The sequence below is a fragment of the Ranitomeya imitator genome, chromosome 8, assembly GCF_032444005.1.
Source record: "Ranitomeya imitator isolate aRanImi1 chromosome 8, aRanImi1.pri, whole genome shotgun sequence".
Lineage (NCBI taxonomy): Eukaryota > Metazoa > Chordata > Amphibia > Anura > Dendrobatidae > Ranitomeya > Ranitomeya imitator.
Window position 1 is genome coordinate 160562383 of NC_091289.1, and position 13956 is coordinate 160576338.

General features: G+C 43.5%; 1 protein-coding gene across 1 annotated transcript in view; it reads left to right on the plus strand.

Annotated features, from left to right (window-relative positions):
• Positions 1-12100, plus strand: part of ALG14 (ALG14 UDP-N-acetylglucosaminyltransferase subunit) — a 43980-nt gene extending 31880 nt beyond the window's left edge. Inside the window, exon 4 of the mRNA XM_069737691.1 lies at positions 9776-12100. Within this exon, the coding sequence (XP_069593792.1) occupies positions 9776-10006 (231 nt within the window). The 3' untranslated portion in view covers positions 10007-12100. The remainder of the gene's footprint in view (positions 1-9775) is intronic.
• The last annotated feature ends 1856 nt before the right edge of the window (positions 12101-13956 follow it).

The following is a 13956-nucleotide window of genomic DNA, read 5'->3' on the forward strand; positions in this document are numbered from 1 at the left end:
TATAGGCGGTAACGATCCTAAAAGTCAAAATCGACCCCATAGAGGGACTATCTGCATGGCTTAGGACTGGAAGCCAAACCAGATATTTAATTCAAAGAAATGTATTTCTGCGTCTTTGCCCCTCATCAGTGCAAATCGGTAGAAATGGTCAGCTGGGTTAGGCTACTTTCACACTAGCGTTAACTGCAATCCGTCACAATGCGTCGTTTTGCAGAAAAAACGCATCCTGCAAAAGTGCTTGCAGGATGCGTTTTTTTCCCCATAGACTTGTATTGACGACGCATTGCGACGGATTGCCACACGTCGCAAACATCGTGCGACGGATGCGTCGTGCTTTGGCGGACCGTCGGGAGCAAAAAATGCTACATGTAACGTTTTTTGCTCCTGACGGACCGTTTTTTTCCGACTGCGCATGCGTGGCCGGAACTCCGCCCCCACCTCCCCGCACCTCACAATGGGGCAGCGGATGCGCCGGAGAAATGCATCTGCTGCCTCCGTTGTGCAGTGCGTTAAACGCTAGTGTCGGAATCTCTGCCCGACGCATTGCGACGGGGAGATTCCGACGCTAGTGTGAAAGTAGCCTTAGAGATCTATGAGAGGAGATCTAAGGCCTCTTTCACACTTCCGTCTTCCTGTTTCCGTTACAATGCTTTTTTTTGCAAAGAAAACGGATCCAGCAAATGTTTCTGCTGGATCAGTTTTCTTCCCATAGACTTGTATTAGCGATGGATTGTGACGGATGGCCATCAGTTTCATCCGTCATGCACTGGATCCGTCGTAAAATCGCTGTCTGTCGGGCGGAGACAATGCACATAGAAACGTTTTTTGTGCACGTCGGAAAATTGCTCCGTGACGGGTCCTGCGCTGCCCGTCGTTGGCTATAATGGAAGCCTATGGATGCAAGATCCGTCGCTGACTGTCAAAAGCAGGAATCCAGCGACTGGTTCCGTCTTTTGAATCTGAGCATGCGCGGAAGAATTTCCACTCAGGGAAACTCTCTCTTGCTCTCTCTCTCTCTCTTTTTACTATTGATGCTGCCTATGCAGCATCAATAGTAAAAAGATAGTTCCCGATGCTCGCGATGCTCCCATTCCCAGTAATGCTTTGCGAGAATGACCTGTGATGACGTAGCGGTCTCGCATTGGGTCATTTCACAAGGCATCACTGGGAACGGGAGCGTCGCGAGCATCAGGAACGCTGCGGTGGCCGTTAGAAGGTGAGAATAGCACGATTTTTTTTTTTTTTTTTTAACATATCTTTTTACTATTGATGCTGCATAGGCAGCATCAATAGTAAAAAGTTGGTTACACTTTTCAAACACTATGCTTGTAAAACGCTACTGGTCCGTCAAAAACGGATCCAGTGCATCTGTTTTTTACAATCTGCACAGGATCCGTCTTCTCAACATTTTGACTGATTGTGACTGATTGTATAAAAAGTGAAGTGTGAAAGAGGCCTAAGGGGGGATATGTCTAAATTTTGAGAGACCGCCAAGGTGGCATATGGCTTATGGGCCATGCAAAGCTCCCCTAGAAATGTTATCTTCTGCCACCTTAGGCTGTAGCAGTAGTAAATAAATCAATATTGACCCTTTTAAATGGCTTTGCCTCATGACTTGGAATTGGAGGCTAAACCAGAAGCTCTATTTGCAGACACGTGTGTCAGAGTTTTTGCCCCAAATCAGTGCAAAGCAGCAGACTGTTAAAACTACAGACTCATTGTAAATAGCGTCATCAGACTCTCCTTGCTCTCCTATATATAAAGGTGCTACCCAACTGGGAAAAATTATAAAAACCCAGCAGATTTAAAAATGCAAAAAGAAACCATGCTCGCCTCTTCTCCTTTCTGATGGCTGGCACGTGACGTTGACTTTTTTGGGTATTTGATGCTGTCATCGCCTCTTGACCCATGCTGAGCCCGTGTATTTGTCACACATCATCATGCGCTCACCAATATGTTGCCTTATATAGAAGGCAGAGAGGTTGCCGGCCATCAGACAGACTCCTTATGTCTTGGCAGACTATATACAACAGACATATGGTCCCGATTACTGAGAAATGCTAAAAATCTAACAATTCTTACATTCTATTTTTATTCACCTTTTTGCAACCAAAGCGTAAATGTCAAATCTCATAAAAAAAATATATATTCACCGACTTCTCGGTTACTGTAGGATAATATGTCAGTCTGTGGCATATTCTAGGAAACCTTCCAGAAGGGCCTTTATACATACACAATGTGACAGCTATTTTTGCAATCTCCTTTTCATCGTCCAGTTGCCTAATGTTACAGGTCTGAAATCTGCTGCACCCCTACTCCTATTTTCTCATGATAACCAGAAGTATGATGTCTTATCAGCCACAAACAAAATAGTAAAATCACACTTATGCAAGTGACCACTGCATCCAATCACTGGCCGCAGCGCTGACTCATTGGTTCACCAGTGCAGCAAGTGGTTGTCTGCAGGTCTCACACCTGTCCAGACCCAGCAGGAAATCTGGAGACTTGGGCGGCCTGAGGAGCATTGGGACAGGGGCCATGAGGGATCGGTAGCTTGAGCATTATATGTTTTTAGTGTCTGGGCAACCCCTGGAAACTGCTCAGACTGTTGGTCATTTGGCCATCGCCTACTCCTACCAAACCCTCATAGAACGTTTGGCCTGTGTTCTCAGATGGGAGAACATTGGCGATTAAGATGAACATTTCTACCCTTACTTATGCCCCCCAATTGCTGTCAGAGGAGGGGTGGAACAGCTAGAGTCAACTCTTCCCGACAAAATAGTTATGTAGTGTGAATTTGTGTGTGCGCTTTATCAAATTCTTAGAGGGGAGAAACGGGAAAAGAGAGTCCGCTCACCCAAGTTGCAGCAAGGATCCTGCTGATTTTCTTTGCACGGAAAAACCTGGAACCGGCTCAAACAAAATAGAGGAACGAAATCCAGCTATGCAGGAGGCGTGCACTATAAAATCCAAATTTATTGTAGAAAAATTAGCTAAAAGTGCATGGCAGTTTTGACGTGACTGAGACCTATGCGTTTCAGCTCCTTGGAGCCTTACTCGTGAGCTGAAACGCGTGGATCTGTCACATTGGAACTGCCATGCACTTTTAGTTCATTTTTCTACAATAAATTTGGGTTTTATAGTGCACACCTGCTGCCTCGCTGGATTTCGTTCCTCTGTTATGTGCATTAATATTTAGACGTATGGGACGCACACAACCTTACACCCACCTCACCTCATTCTCTATGTAAAAGTCCTCCACAAAAAATATTTGAGTTCTCCAAAGAACTAATTTTCTTGGGGCATTAGAGGTGGACAGGTGGTCCCTATATGGATCGTAATAAAATCAGAATTGGGGGGAGGTTATGAGAAGTAAAACAAACAAACACAAAGTCCGCCTGTTGGGGTCCGAGTGTGATCCCCCATTCTTCGCACACAACTGCCATAGAGCCGGATAGTCTTCTCAGTATGGCCAAAGTCGATGTTTTACCATTTGTAGGACCCGTGGCTCTCACTGTATGTGAGATAAACATTCTGGTATACTCTGGTTCGGAGGTCACTAAATTCCCTGACCACGTTTCTGGCAGGAGATAAAGAAAAAATGAGAAGAAACATAAGGTTCTGTAAAATGATGGTCAGTTCTATTTACCAGTGGGATGAATCCTGGTTGACATGGCAGGTTGTTATGCATGATACATTTTTATCTGTAGTTTTCCTTAGGGTATGTGTCCACGGGCCGGATTACATCCGGATTGGATGCTGTGTACAGCCGCAGCGTTCAACCCGCAGCGTCCAGATGTTACCGCATAGTGGAGGGGATTTTATGAAATCCTATCTCCACTATGCGAGCGAACACGCACCCGGCGGCCCTGCGTTTACGGACATGCGGCGCGTCTTTTTAGATCGCAGCATGTCTGTTTACCTTGCGGCGACGCTCCGTCACCGCAAGGTAAATCAAAGGGTCCTATGAATGGGGTGCGGAGATTCTGGATGTGTGCAATGAACACATGCGGAATCGCCGATCGTACAGAAGGGGGTGGCGCTTTGGGCGGAGCGAGTTCTCCGTCATTATGGACGGTGGACACATAACCTTACTCTGCACTCCTATCCAGCATGTGAATTTCACCACCTAGAATTGTGCAAATTGTCTCTTCAGAGACTGAGGACTAGAACTCTAGTGCCAAGTATTGGAAGTAGCAATCCTAACAGTCAATGTTGACCCTATAACGAGCCTTGTCACATGACTTAGGATAATAGCCAAACCAGAATCTCAATCTGCAGACACTGTGTTTCGGGGTACTGCCCCTCGTCAGTGCAAAGTGGAGATCTGGTTTGGCTGGTTGAGAGGCGTCTGACCGGGATCCAAGAAGTATAGTTTCTCCTTGCGGAGAGTGACATGATAAGCATGCCGAGGTGAGGAGACTTAAAGCCGCAATGCTCCTCTGGGAATCATGTCACTCTCCGCAAGTAGAAATGATACTTCTTGGACCACCTAGAATTAAACTGTTCATAAACCCAAATCTTACAGGGACAAGTCTGCTCATAGCATAAAAAAATGGTGGTGCTTGGCTAATGGGAACTGTCAAATAATATAGGGAACCCACAGATACAAGTCGGCTGCAGTCATGTAGGAGGCGCTGCCTCTGCCCTCCTGATGGGCGGCTGTGAGTGACGGCATCTTCTTGTTTAATAGAGCTGATAATAAGTCTGTCGTATTTTTCTATCACTTTTTTTTTTTTTTGCCATTCGGGCTAATAGAAGAAGGTCCCTGACCCTGTAAGATACCGGCATTATGTACAGTAGCATATGGATGTGTATATAGTTAATGTTCTATATAGTTCCAGTAGTTTCTCCAGCATTGTACACAAGTTGTAATCGCCAGAATCCATGGCGCCAGGGACAATTGTAATCTAATCTCCTTATTCCCCATACATATACAGAACCAAGACCAGTACTGGCCCTAGCAAGTCGCCTGCAAGTCTCTGGCTAATATACGATCATCCTACATGGGGCATTTCTACATATGTCTATAATCCTTTATATTCTCTTTCCTCCCTAGATGCCCCTCATTGGGGGCAGTGCTATATTAGAACAAAAGGGGAGAAGCCAGCGCTGCTTGTGGTCAGTACGCAATATGAAAAGTGAGACATTTAGCAAACAATTGATCAATTCTTTGAGCCACGACCGTTAATTGCACATACCCTTTCTGGCGCCATGGGAGTGATTCAGAAAAGCTACAGGTACGGTTTGCATTCAATATGGTCCCGCTTTTAGCACATTTAGGAGGCCGTAATGGCACAGCGAATATACCCCCAAAAAACATAGAGTGGGATTAATGTGGTCTTTCTCTCAACATATTAAGGAGGCCGTAATGGCACAGCGAATATAAAAATCGTAGAGTAGGACTGCCCCAAGAGAATGCTGTGAAGTGGCGGGGTGGCTCAAAGAATTGATCAATTGTTTACTAAATGTCTCATTTTGATATACAGTTAGAAATTAATATGTGCATGTGCACTTTTAATATTGCGTTCTGACCACAAGCAGCGCTGGCTTCTCCCCTTTTGTTCTTCCACTGCTATATTGTTTTCCTTTCTTCCAAAAATAGTGACGGGGCGATTCTGAGAATGAAGTTTGGTCAGACCTTGGAGAAATGCTGCTATCTTTCTGCATTCCTGACACCACCAGATGTGATAACTTGCTCTCTGTGACCTGATGTCATTCGGCTCACCAGTACATTATGATCTGGTTTTGTAGATCTGGTGGAACGTAGATGGAGCTTGTCGCACCTTCCTGATCTTACAACCCGAGAAATGTATGAACTGTAAATGTTTCTTTAGTTCCATAGATTTATGTTCAGGACAAGCAGTCCCATTCTGGCTTTTAGAGATGCAAGTTAGTTCTTGAGGAGTGCTAATTTACATACTTTTTTTCCCACAGTGCATTCCCATGAGTAAAAACGTTTTTATATTATCTGATTTTGGAGCCTTAAACTGCTTCTAATCATTAAATATTTACTGATCGACGGTCACTCAAAAGCTTATCACACAGGCAGACCGGGCTTCAGATGGGCACTGACTGATCTGTAACATATCATTCAGTCCGCGTTGGCTGCCATTGGTCTCAACAACGTGATTCCCCGTTACACAGGACGACGAGCTGCCGAGCACGATGATCCTTTGGGAAAACCAAAAGATACATTAACCCAACAAATATGCATTTTTCTCATAAGGTAATCGGCAGCCTGTTTACACCGCAGCAATGATCATGAAACGAGCGTTCCGTTACGGTGCAGTACACCGCAGGATTAACGTGAGCGAGCGTTCCTATGTACCCGGTAATCATGCAGTCTAGACTGGCTGACGATCACCTGATAAACAAGCAATACATTCATTATTCGGGTGAAGTGATCTTTTTGGTTTGCCCAAAGGATCATGGTGTTGGGAAGTGCACCGTCCTCTGTAAGCGAAACAGTGGCCGTGTGTGCGCACTAAGCGATCTACTACTGAACGTTTAGTGCGTGTCTCATGCTGGGTAAATTGGCTTTTAAGCAACCACAGATGGGTTAATATTTACTGATCAGCAGTCGTTTAATCTAAATTCACCTAGAAGCCCCCATTCACTTTATAGACCACTATCGGCCAAACGATGGTCCAGTCGATCGTTCATCAGACTGCTGTCGTCCCCCCTGATTCTCACTGTCGAGTGCTCCCGCGCTCCCTATGAGAAAACCGGATGGATGTGGCGATGACTTCTCTCTTATGGGACAAAATTATTATCAGTCTAAAATCAGACATGCTGGATCCTTCTGTCGCCCCAACATCATCTGTCGGGAGGCACATGTATACATTAGACTAATGTCTGCTGAGCCCCCCTAAATTCACAGGTTCGGCCGATGTTTGTGTAATAAAGGGGCTTTCAGTCTCCATACAGCCATTTTTATTTTGCCAATAACAACCAGTACCTCTCACCTGTAGAGAAGTTTTTTTCCTGTTTCTTTTGTCTTTTTAATGGGTTCCCTTACATCTCTGAATAGCGTTTATCCTATTGGTTAATATTTGGTTACTGATAAAGGCCTAGCCGGGGTTATACAGGATTATTCATTAACTTACTGTTAAGATCTTTACTTGGGCTGACAATGCCAAACCATTACCCTTCTCTCATAACGGCATTGTTTCTCATGCTGACCTTTTCCATCATGGCAGATATTGCCCTTTTGGATTAACTATCGAGCTGCCACCACCTTCCTTCCCCAAAAAAACTCTGAACACTGCTCTTTCTGTCTGTTTGTTTTTTTGTTGTTGTTTTTTTTTTTTTTTTTTACTTACTTTATGTGTAAACACATAAAAATAACTGTCACATCTGTGCCACTCTTCCTATTTTGTACCCCCTCTAGTTCTGGACTCTCAACTTCTGCTTTTGTTTCCTTTTTTGGCTAACTATCGAGCTACCACCACCCTCCTTCCCAAAAAAACTCTGAACATCGCTCTTTCTGTTTTTTTTTTTGTTTTTGTTTTTAATTTCATGTGTAAACACACAAAAATAACTATCACGTCTGTACCACTCTTCCTGTTTTAGACCCCTCTCTTAGTTCTGGTCTCTCAATTTCTGCTTTTGTTTCAGTAGAGACAAAAAAATGTGCCCCCGTCTCTTGTGTTGGGACGTGATAATGGGGGGTTAGCTGAGCCAGCCCCCTCTTTCCATCATGGCTGACTTAGGTATTGAATTGAGCTGGTGAGCATCGGTGTGGGAGGAAAGCGGCTCTGTCCCTGTGTTCTAATCAATGCAGAAGTGAATAGTCCGGGGCCTGAAAAGATGGAGTCTGCAGGAGTAGGGTGTAATAATAAGTTCATTTTTTTTTTCCATTTTTGAATACAATAAATTGATTATTCTAAGGTCGGACATCTCCTTTATTTGCACAAAAATGTCGGTTTTCTTCCGGAAGCTCGGGCTAGTGTTAGCCACGCACTGTGTGAGCCCCTCGGCCAGTGACATTTTTCCTCTTTTGTTCTGTACTCCTGAAGTGTTGTCCCATGCTGCAATTTATTGTCAATTGTTGGTGGAGCTTTGTGTGTATGTTAATGTAAGTAAATGTCTTTTTCTGGGAAGTTCCTAGCTTTGTAATTACGTTGTCATGAGATCATTGTTTACCAGTCAATCAAGCGGAGAAAGAATGGGGTCAATTATTTTCATCTTAATTGTAGATTTCGGGAAAGCTCCGCATACTGATCTGCTTGTTGGTGACACATTTAGGAGTTATCAGAAATGTTGTCACTTTAATCTTCTGTACATATAGGTGAAGGTCCGACATCGCTGTATGATGCTGGATACAAGGTGTACCGAGGGGTCAATGAGAAATCCAGGCGGGGGAGTGAAAAACAAAGACAGCCATGATAATCAGTGATAGGATCCCTACTGCATTTTAATTAAAAAAATACTAAATTCTCATCCAGGGTCGCTGTGCTCATTTCATCTTGCAGAAACGTGCAGAATCTGTTATGGATCAGTTGAAGATTTCAGTTCGTGCTTTTGCAATGGGTAAAATCATTGTGAAAAATCCACAGATAAAATTGATCATCGGAATTAAAATAAATTCTATTTGTTTATTTTTTTTGCATCATATAAAACCTAAAGACGCTGATTTTATTACCACCAATGCCATCATCCGGAATCTTGATAACGACCCAGTGACCGATAAGGGGAACACACTCTTTGCTTCATTTGTAGCTGAATAAATTCATTCTCTTTGCACCATTGTACTTAAAGAGTAACCATTGTTGTAATGTTTATATCAATACTAGTCATGAAAATAAAACTCTTTGTAATATATCCGATCAGAGACATCTGCTTCTTTCTCCTCCTGGACTGATCTTTCACTCTCCATTCAGGGGTAAAATCTTGTATTTGGTGCTTTTATACATCTGCAGACACAGATATTCTGCTGTAAGTGCTCTTAAAATGATAATCACAGTTCTACATAGAACTTTATAAGCACCAACTATCATCTCCAATCTCCTCAATGTGGAAATCTTTGTTAACTGAAGTCAGATTGTACCCATAAATTGAGAATTTTGAGAAAAAAAAATCAGTCCAGGAGGAAAAGGAAGCAGATTCCTGTGGTAAGATATATTATAAAATTCCTTATTTTCTCACTACAATTGATTTTGATGGCTAAGTCTTCCATACACATTAGATTTAAATTGGCTGGAAGCAGAGATTTCAGCATGGCCGACTGACTACCTGACATGGGCCTCACCACACAAGGGTCAGGCACTTTGCATTAAGCCGCCCAATAATTTCATTCTCCTTCGATGTCGGCTGATGCCATTTTGAAAATACAAGAACTGATGACACATTCCCTTTAAAAAAGGATTGTACCTAGTGGGGGCTCCTGTGACCACAGGTAAATGAGAAGGTCCTGACCAGGAGTCTTGTAGGTTCCTCATGGGCCATACAACAAGAGCGTATCTACAGGTGTAGCCCTTCACATATAATACAGCATTGCCCAGATGAGATTTGGCATAGTCTCGGCAGTAATCACACAGATATCCACTTTTTCATCACGTAAACTAATCATGGGGCCACTTAGTATAAGCAGGATAAACTTGTGTGGACTCTTGACTTGTGTGTGCGCCAATGGGTGGCACCTCACTATTTATATCAGTGGTATCATGCCAAGGAACGTCAATCGTCTATATGCAATAACTGGTGTGACTGATGCATAAACCTCTTGTCATTTGTCACTCGTTAAATTCTGTGACTTGCATTTCTCTTCTAGATCTTATGCAATGGACCAGGAACGTGTATCCCTGTGTGCTTCTCTGCTCTTCTTCTTGGCATTTTGGGCATAAAGAAAGTCCTCATCATCTACGTGGAAAGTTTATGTCGCGTAGAGTCGCTATCGTTGTCGGGAAAAATCCTCTACCGTGTGGCAGACCGCTTCATCGTCCAGTGGCCTCTTCTCAAGGACAAGTATCCAAAGTCCACATACTTGGGAAGAATAGTTTGATCCCCCGACTTGTAAGGATCTATAGGGTTCATCTTCTCTGTAGATGGACGGCCCAGTTGGAGCTCACCTGCTGCCAGAATCCCTGTCCCCAAACCACTGCTTCATGTCAGTGTTGAGGACCCCATTCTAGAAATGGGGACAGATTCCAGAGGTGGATGTGTTCTAAATGTCTAATATGGGATTTCCAGGACATCTATATTGATAACCTATTCTTATGAATATGGTTATTATAATTACTAGATGGCAGCCCGATTCTAAAGAATCGGGAGTCTAGAATCCATATATACTTTATTTATTCAAATGTAAGAATAATACAATTAATAAATAATAGTAAGAAAGAACAAAAATAATAGGCAGTATATGGAGAAAACACCAAACAAAAGTTCAAAATTGGTGTGAAAATGTCACTGAACCACTTCACAACTAAATATATATAGTTTTGGTAAATGGTATTATCATTTTTTTGACGAAATTCGGCAGGAGCTTGAAGAGCAACGTCACTGGACCCGCCTCCACGCAGTAGAAACTTGCTGTGAGGTAAAAATTCAAAAATCACACCAAAATGGCGGGCGGAGTGTGTCACAGTACGGCACGTTTCTGATTGGTCGCTCGCAGCAGGCGGCAACCAATCAGACACTGGACACTGTTGACGTCACTTAGCTCCGGACATTAGCTCCGGACATTAGCTCCGGACATTAGCTCCGGACATTAGCTCCGGACAAAGCCACGGAAGTTGGCACAAATTGCAGGAAGTAGTATTCTAGGCAATTATATATTAGATATTGCTGGTGGGTGCAACACCCAGCGCTCCAAGTGATCAGTAGTGATGAGCGCAAGTGCTCGTTACTGGAGTTTGCCCAGGGTGCTTGGGTATGCACCTAGCATCTCGGGTGCTTGAGTGACATGTCTGAGTCCCCGAGCCCACATGTTTTGCCGCTGTTAGCTGAGCTATTCCAGCTTTGAACTCTTCGCAGTTCCTGCTGCAGCTGGATGTGCAAAAACCTGATTGATCTGGATGAAGAGTGTCGAGCCTCCACCAATTTTATATGTATTGATGACCTATCCTAGATCATCAATGCCAGAATTCTCGGACCCTCCCGTTAATACATTGCATTATAAGGTAAACCGCATCCAAGCCCCTGTGATTGTATAAGATCTATTATATGCTCCCCGGATGCAGAAAAAACATCCAGAAATCTGGTAGAAACTGCATTTGGTCTGATCTCTTCCATTATTTTTATAGGCAATCAAAGGTGCTGGAATGGTGTGGGTTCACCTGCGCCGCTGCCAGTTGATTAGAAGACCGGAATCCAAAAATGAGTTGCTGCAGTTTATTGGTCAACGCATTTCGAAGTTTCAAACTTCTTCATCAGGACAAAACCTTGGTAACGTCTTGTACTGTAGAAGAAGTTTGAAACTTCGAAACGCGTTGACCAATGAACCACAGTGATTGATTTTTGGATTTCTGTCTCAGCAACTGATGGCAACGCAGGTGAACCCACAACTTTTCTCATGGGTCTGCAGCAGCTTAAGCCTCTTTCAGTGATTGTGTGCACACATACCTATCAGGCGAGCGCGCTACCTGGTCTACCCAGATAAGACCCTATTGCGCTTTTTGTTTTTTCCAGGTTTATTTCTTTTCCATGCTGTTTACAATGGCATCAACCTTTTTTTCAGCTGCCCCCTTCTGTGACCTGAATCGCCTCCACTGGCAGACACAGAGATTAGATACTTAGAGGGAAAAGATGATGATAATGTTCACGAATATCATGATTAAAGTGGCTCCATGGTGGAGCTACGGCCTGATAGACATTTCTGCGGTTGGACACAATGAGATGACTGTGTCGTATATAAGAGAACCACTGTTACAAAGGGAAAGTATCATTAAAGTAATTGAACGTCTCCTTGTATCTAAGCATAAGTAATGTGGGCAAATTATATGCTGCTCTTCTTTTATAAGCCGCCCAATGGTTCCCCCAGTGATCATCTGCATTTCTACACATCGTGCTTAATATCGCGTCCTAGTCCATACGACTTGGAGGATATATGTTCCTTTATAGATAAGCGTTACGTCCACTTACAAAAAAATAAAAATACTTGGAGTAAACCTTTCTACTATAAATGTGTGTCTATATAAAGTGGGCAGGACTCAATAGCAAATTCCATACAAAAAATGTTTTGTATTTATCGGCCCATGTGAATAGGTGGCAACGGTTCGGCCCAAGAGCAAGTGAGCCTGTCGAAAGCGCACTTGTTCTTGAGCCCAAATGTTGCCACCTGTTCACGTGGACCGATATATGCATAGCTTCTTTTTTGCTTCCAATCAAGACAGCAAGCCGCGCATGCGTGCAACGTCTCGGCCATAGACAAATCTGAGGCGTGAGTCCATAGAGTCCTGCTTTCCTCTCTGATGCAATCAGCACAACTCATACAGAAAAAGCTTTTAACGAGGTTCTCCGGGCATATATTATTGATGATCTCTCCATGGTTGCACATTAATCAGTTGTATAGTTCAGATTTGTTCAATATTATCATCTGGTCCCCGTGGGTTGACGGGTAGGACGTCGGACCCCCACCAAACTGATAATGATGACCTAACATAAGGATAAGTAATCAGGATTGTTTGCCTAAATAGCCCCTTTAATCGCTATATGGACAAAAGTGTTGGGACGCACGTCTTTCGCAATGAATTCAGATTTTTCATTCAGTCCCGGTGTAGAACATCCGGCCCCTCGCCGTTCACTCTGACTTTCCTAACATTTCTGAAAGAATGGGTCGTTCTAAAGAGCTGACTGATACCAGCGCCGTCCTCAGGGCCGTATTTACCGGCCTGTCCTGCAGTAGGATGTCACAATAAGCAGTAAATCAATGTGTATCTAATGTTACATAGCCATAATCAATAGCTATGCAAAAAACTAATCCAAAGAAGAATCAGTACAACCACCACAAGTGATTTTTTTTATTCCATAAGTTAATAGTATACGTGAAAATAAGAATCTTTGTCCTATATCTTCTCACAAAAATCTTCTTTTTTCTCTGCCAACATTGATCAGTTATTGTCACACTTCTCAATCCTGATGTACTCCCATTACTGAGATAGGAGATTCCAGTGACGGGAAATCTTACTGCTTTTTGCATACAATACATTCAGACGGTTTGGTGAAGGCCCTTTTCTGTTCCCTTTGACGTTGCCCCAGTGCACAAGGTCCATACAGATATGGATGGGGGAGTTTCATGTGGAAGAAGATGATTGACCGCGCAGAGGCCGGACCTCTAGGCCATCCAACATCTTTGGGATGAAGTAGATCATCGGAGATTGTGATCCCGGCCTCCTCCAACATCAGTGTCTGACCTCACAAACGCCCAAAAATTCCCACAGACAGCTCCAGAAGGTAGAAAACCTTCTCTGAAATCAGGAATCTATTGTAGCTGCAAATGGTGAACAGACTCCATATTCATGTCTATGGATTTGGGCTAGGAGGTCCTAAGAGCTCGTGACTGTGTAATGTGGAGGTGTCCACCGATCCATAGATCATCTAGGAATGATGTATCCTAAATGGACAGATGGGAATATGGGTCTGTTCTACTTGGAAAGATCTGACTCTTGTGGAACGCTACATGTTTGTTTTGCTGTAACCGGCCGAGCAAGAAAAGGAAGGTAAATAATCTCCGCGGGTCATTATGAGCACCGCTGAGATAGGACAACGGTGTTTATTATTGCGGGCTGTGTGTGTTTTGTTAATATGTGACGTAGATCTGCCGAGCAGTATCCTGGAGAAGCTACATGCTCACGGGAAAGAACACTAAATGAGAAAATACACTAAAAATAAATGTCCTCTTAAAAGGGATTGTACAGTCCAAATCTGTGTGAATGCAGACTTATGAATTCCCCCAGTGCACTGCGGGGATTCGCTGGTTTCTGAGCCGGTCCCAGAGGATACGTATGTGAT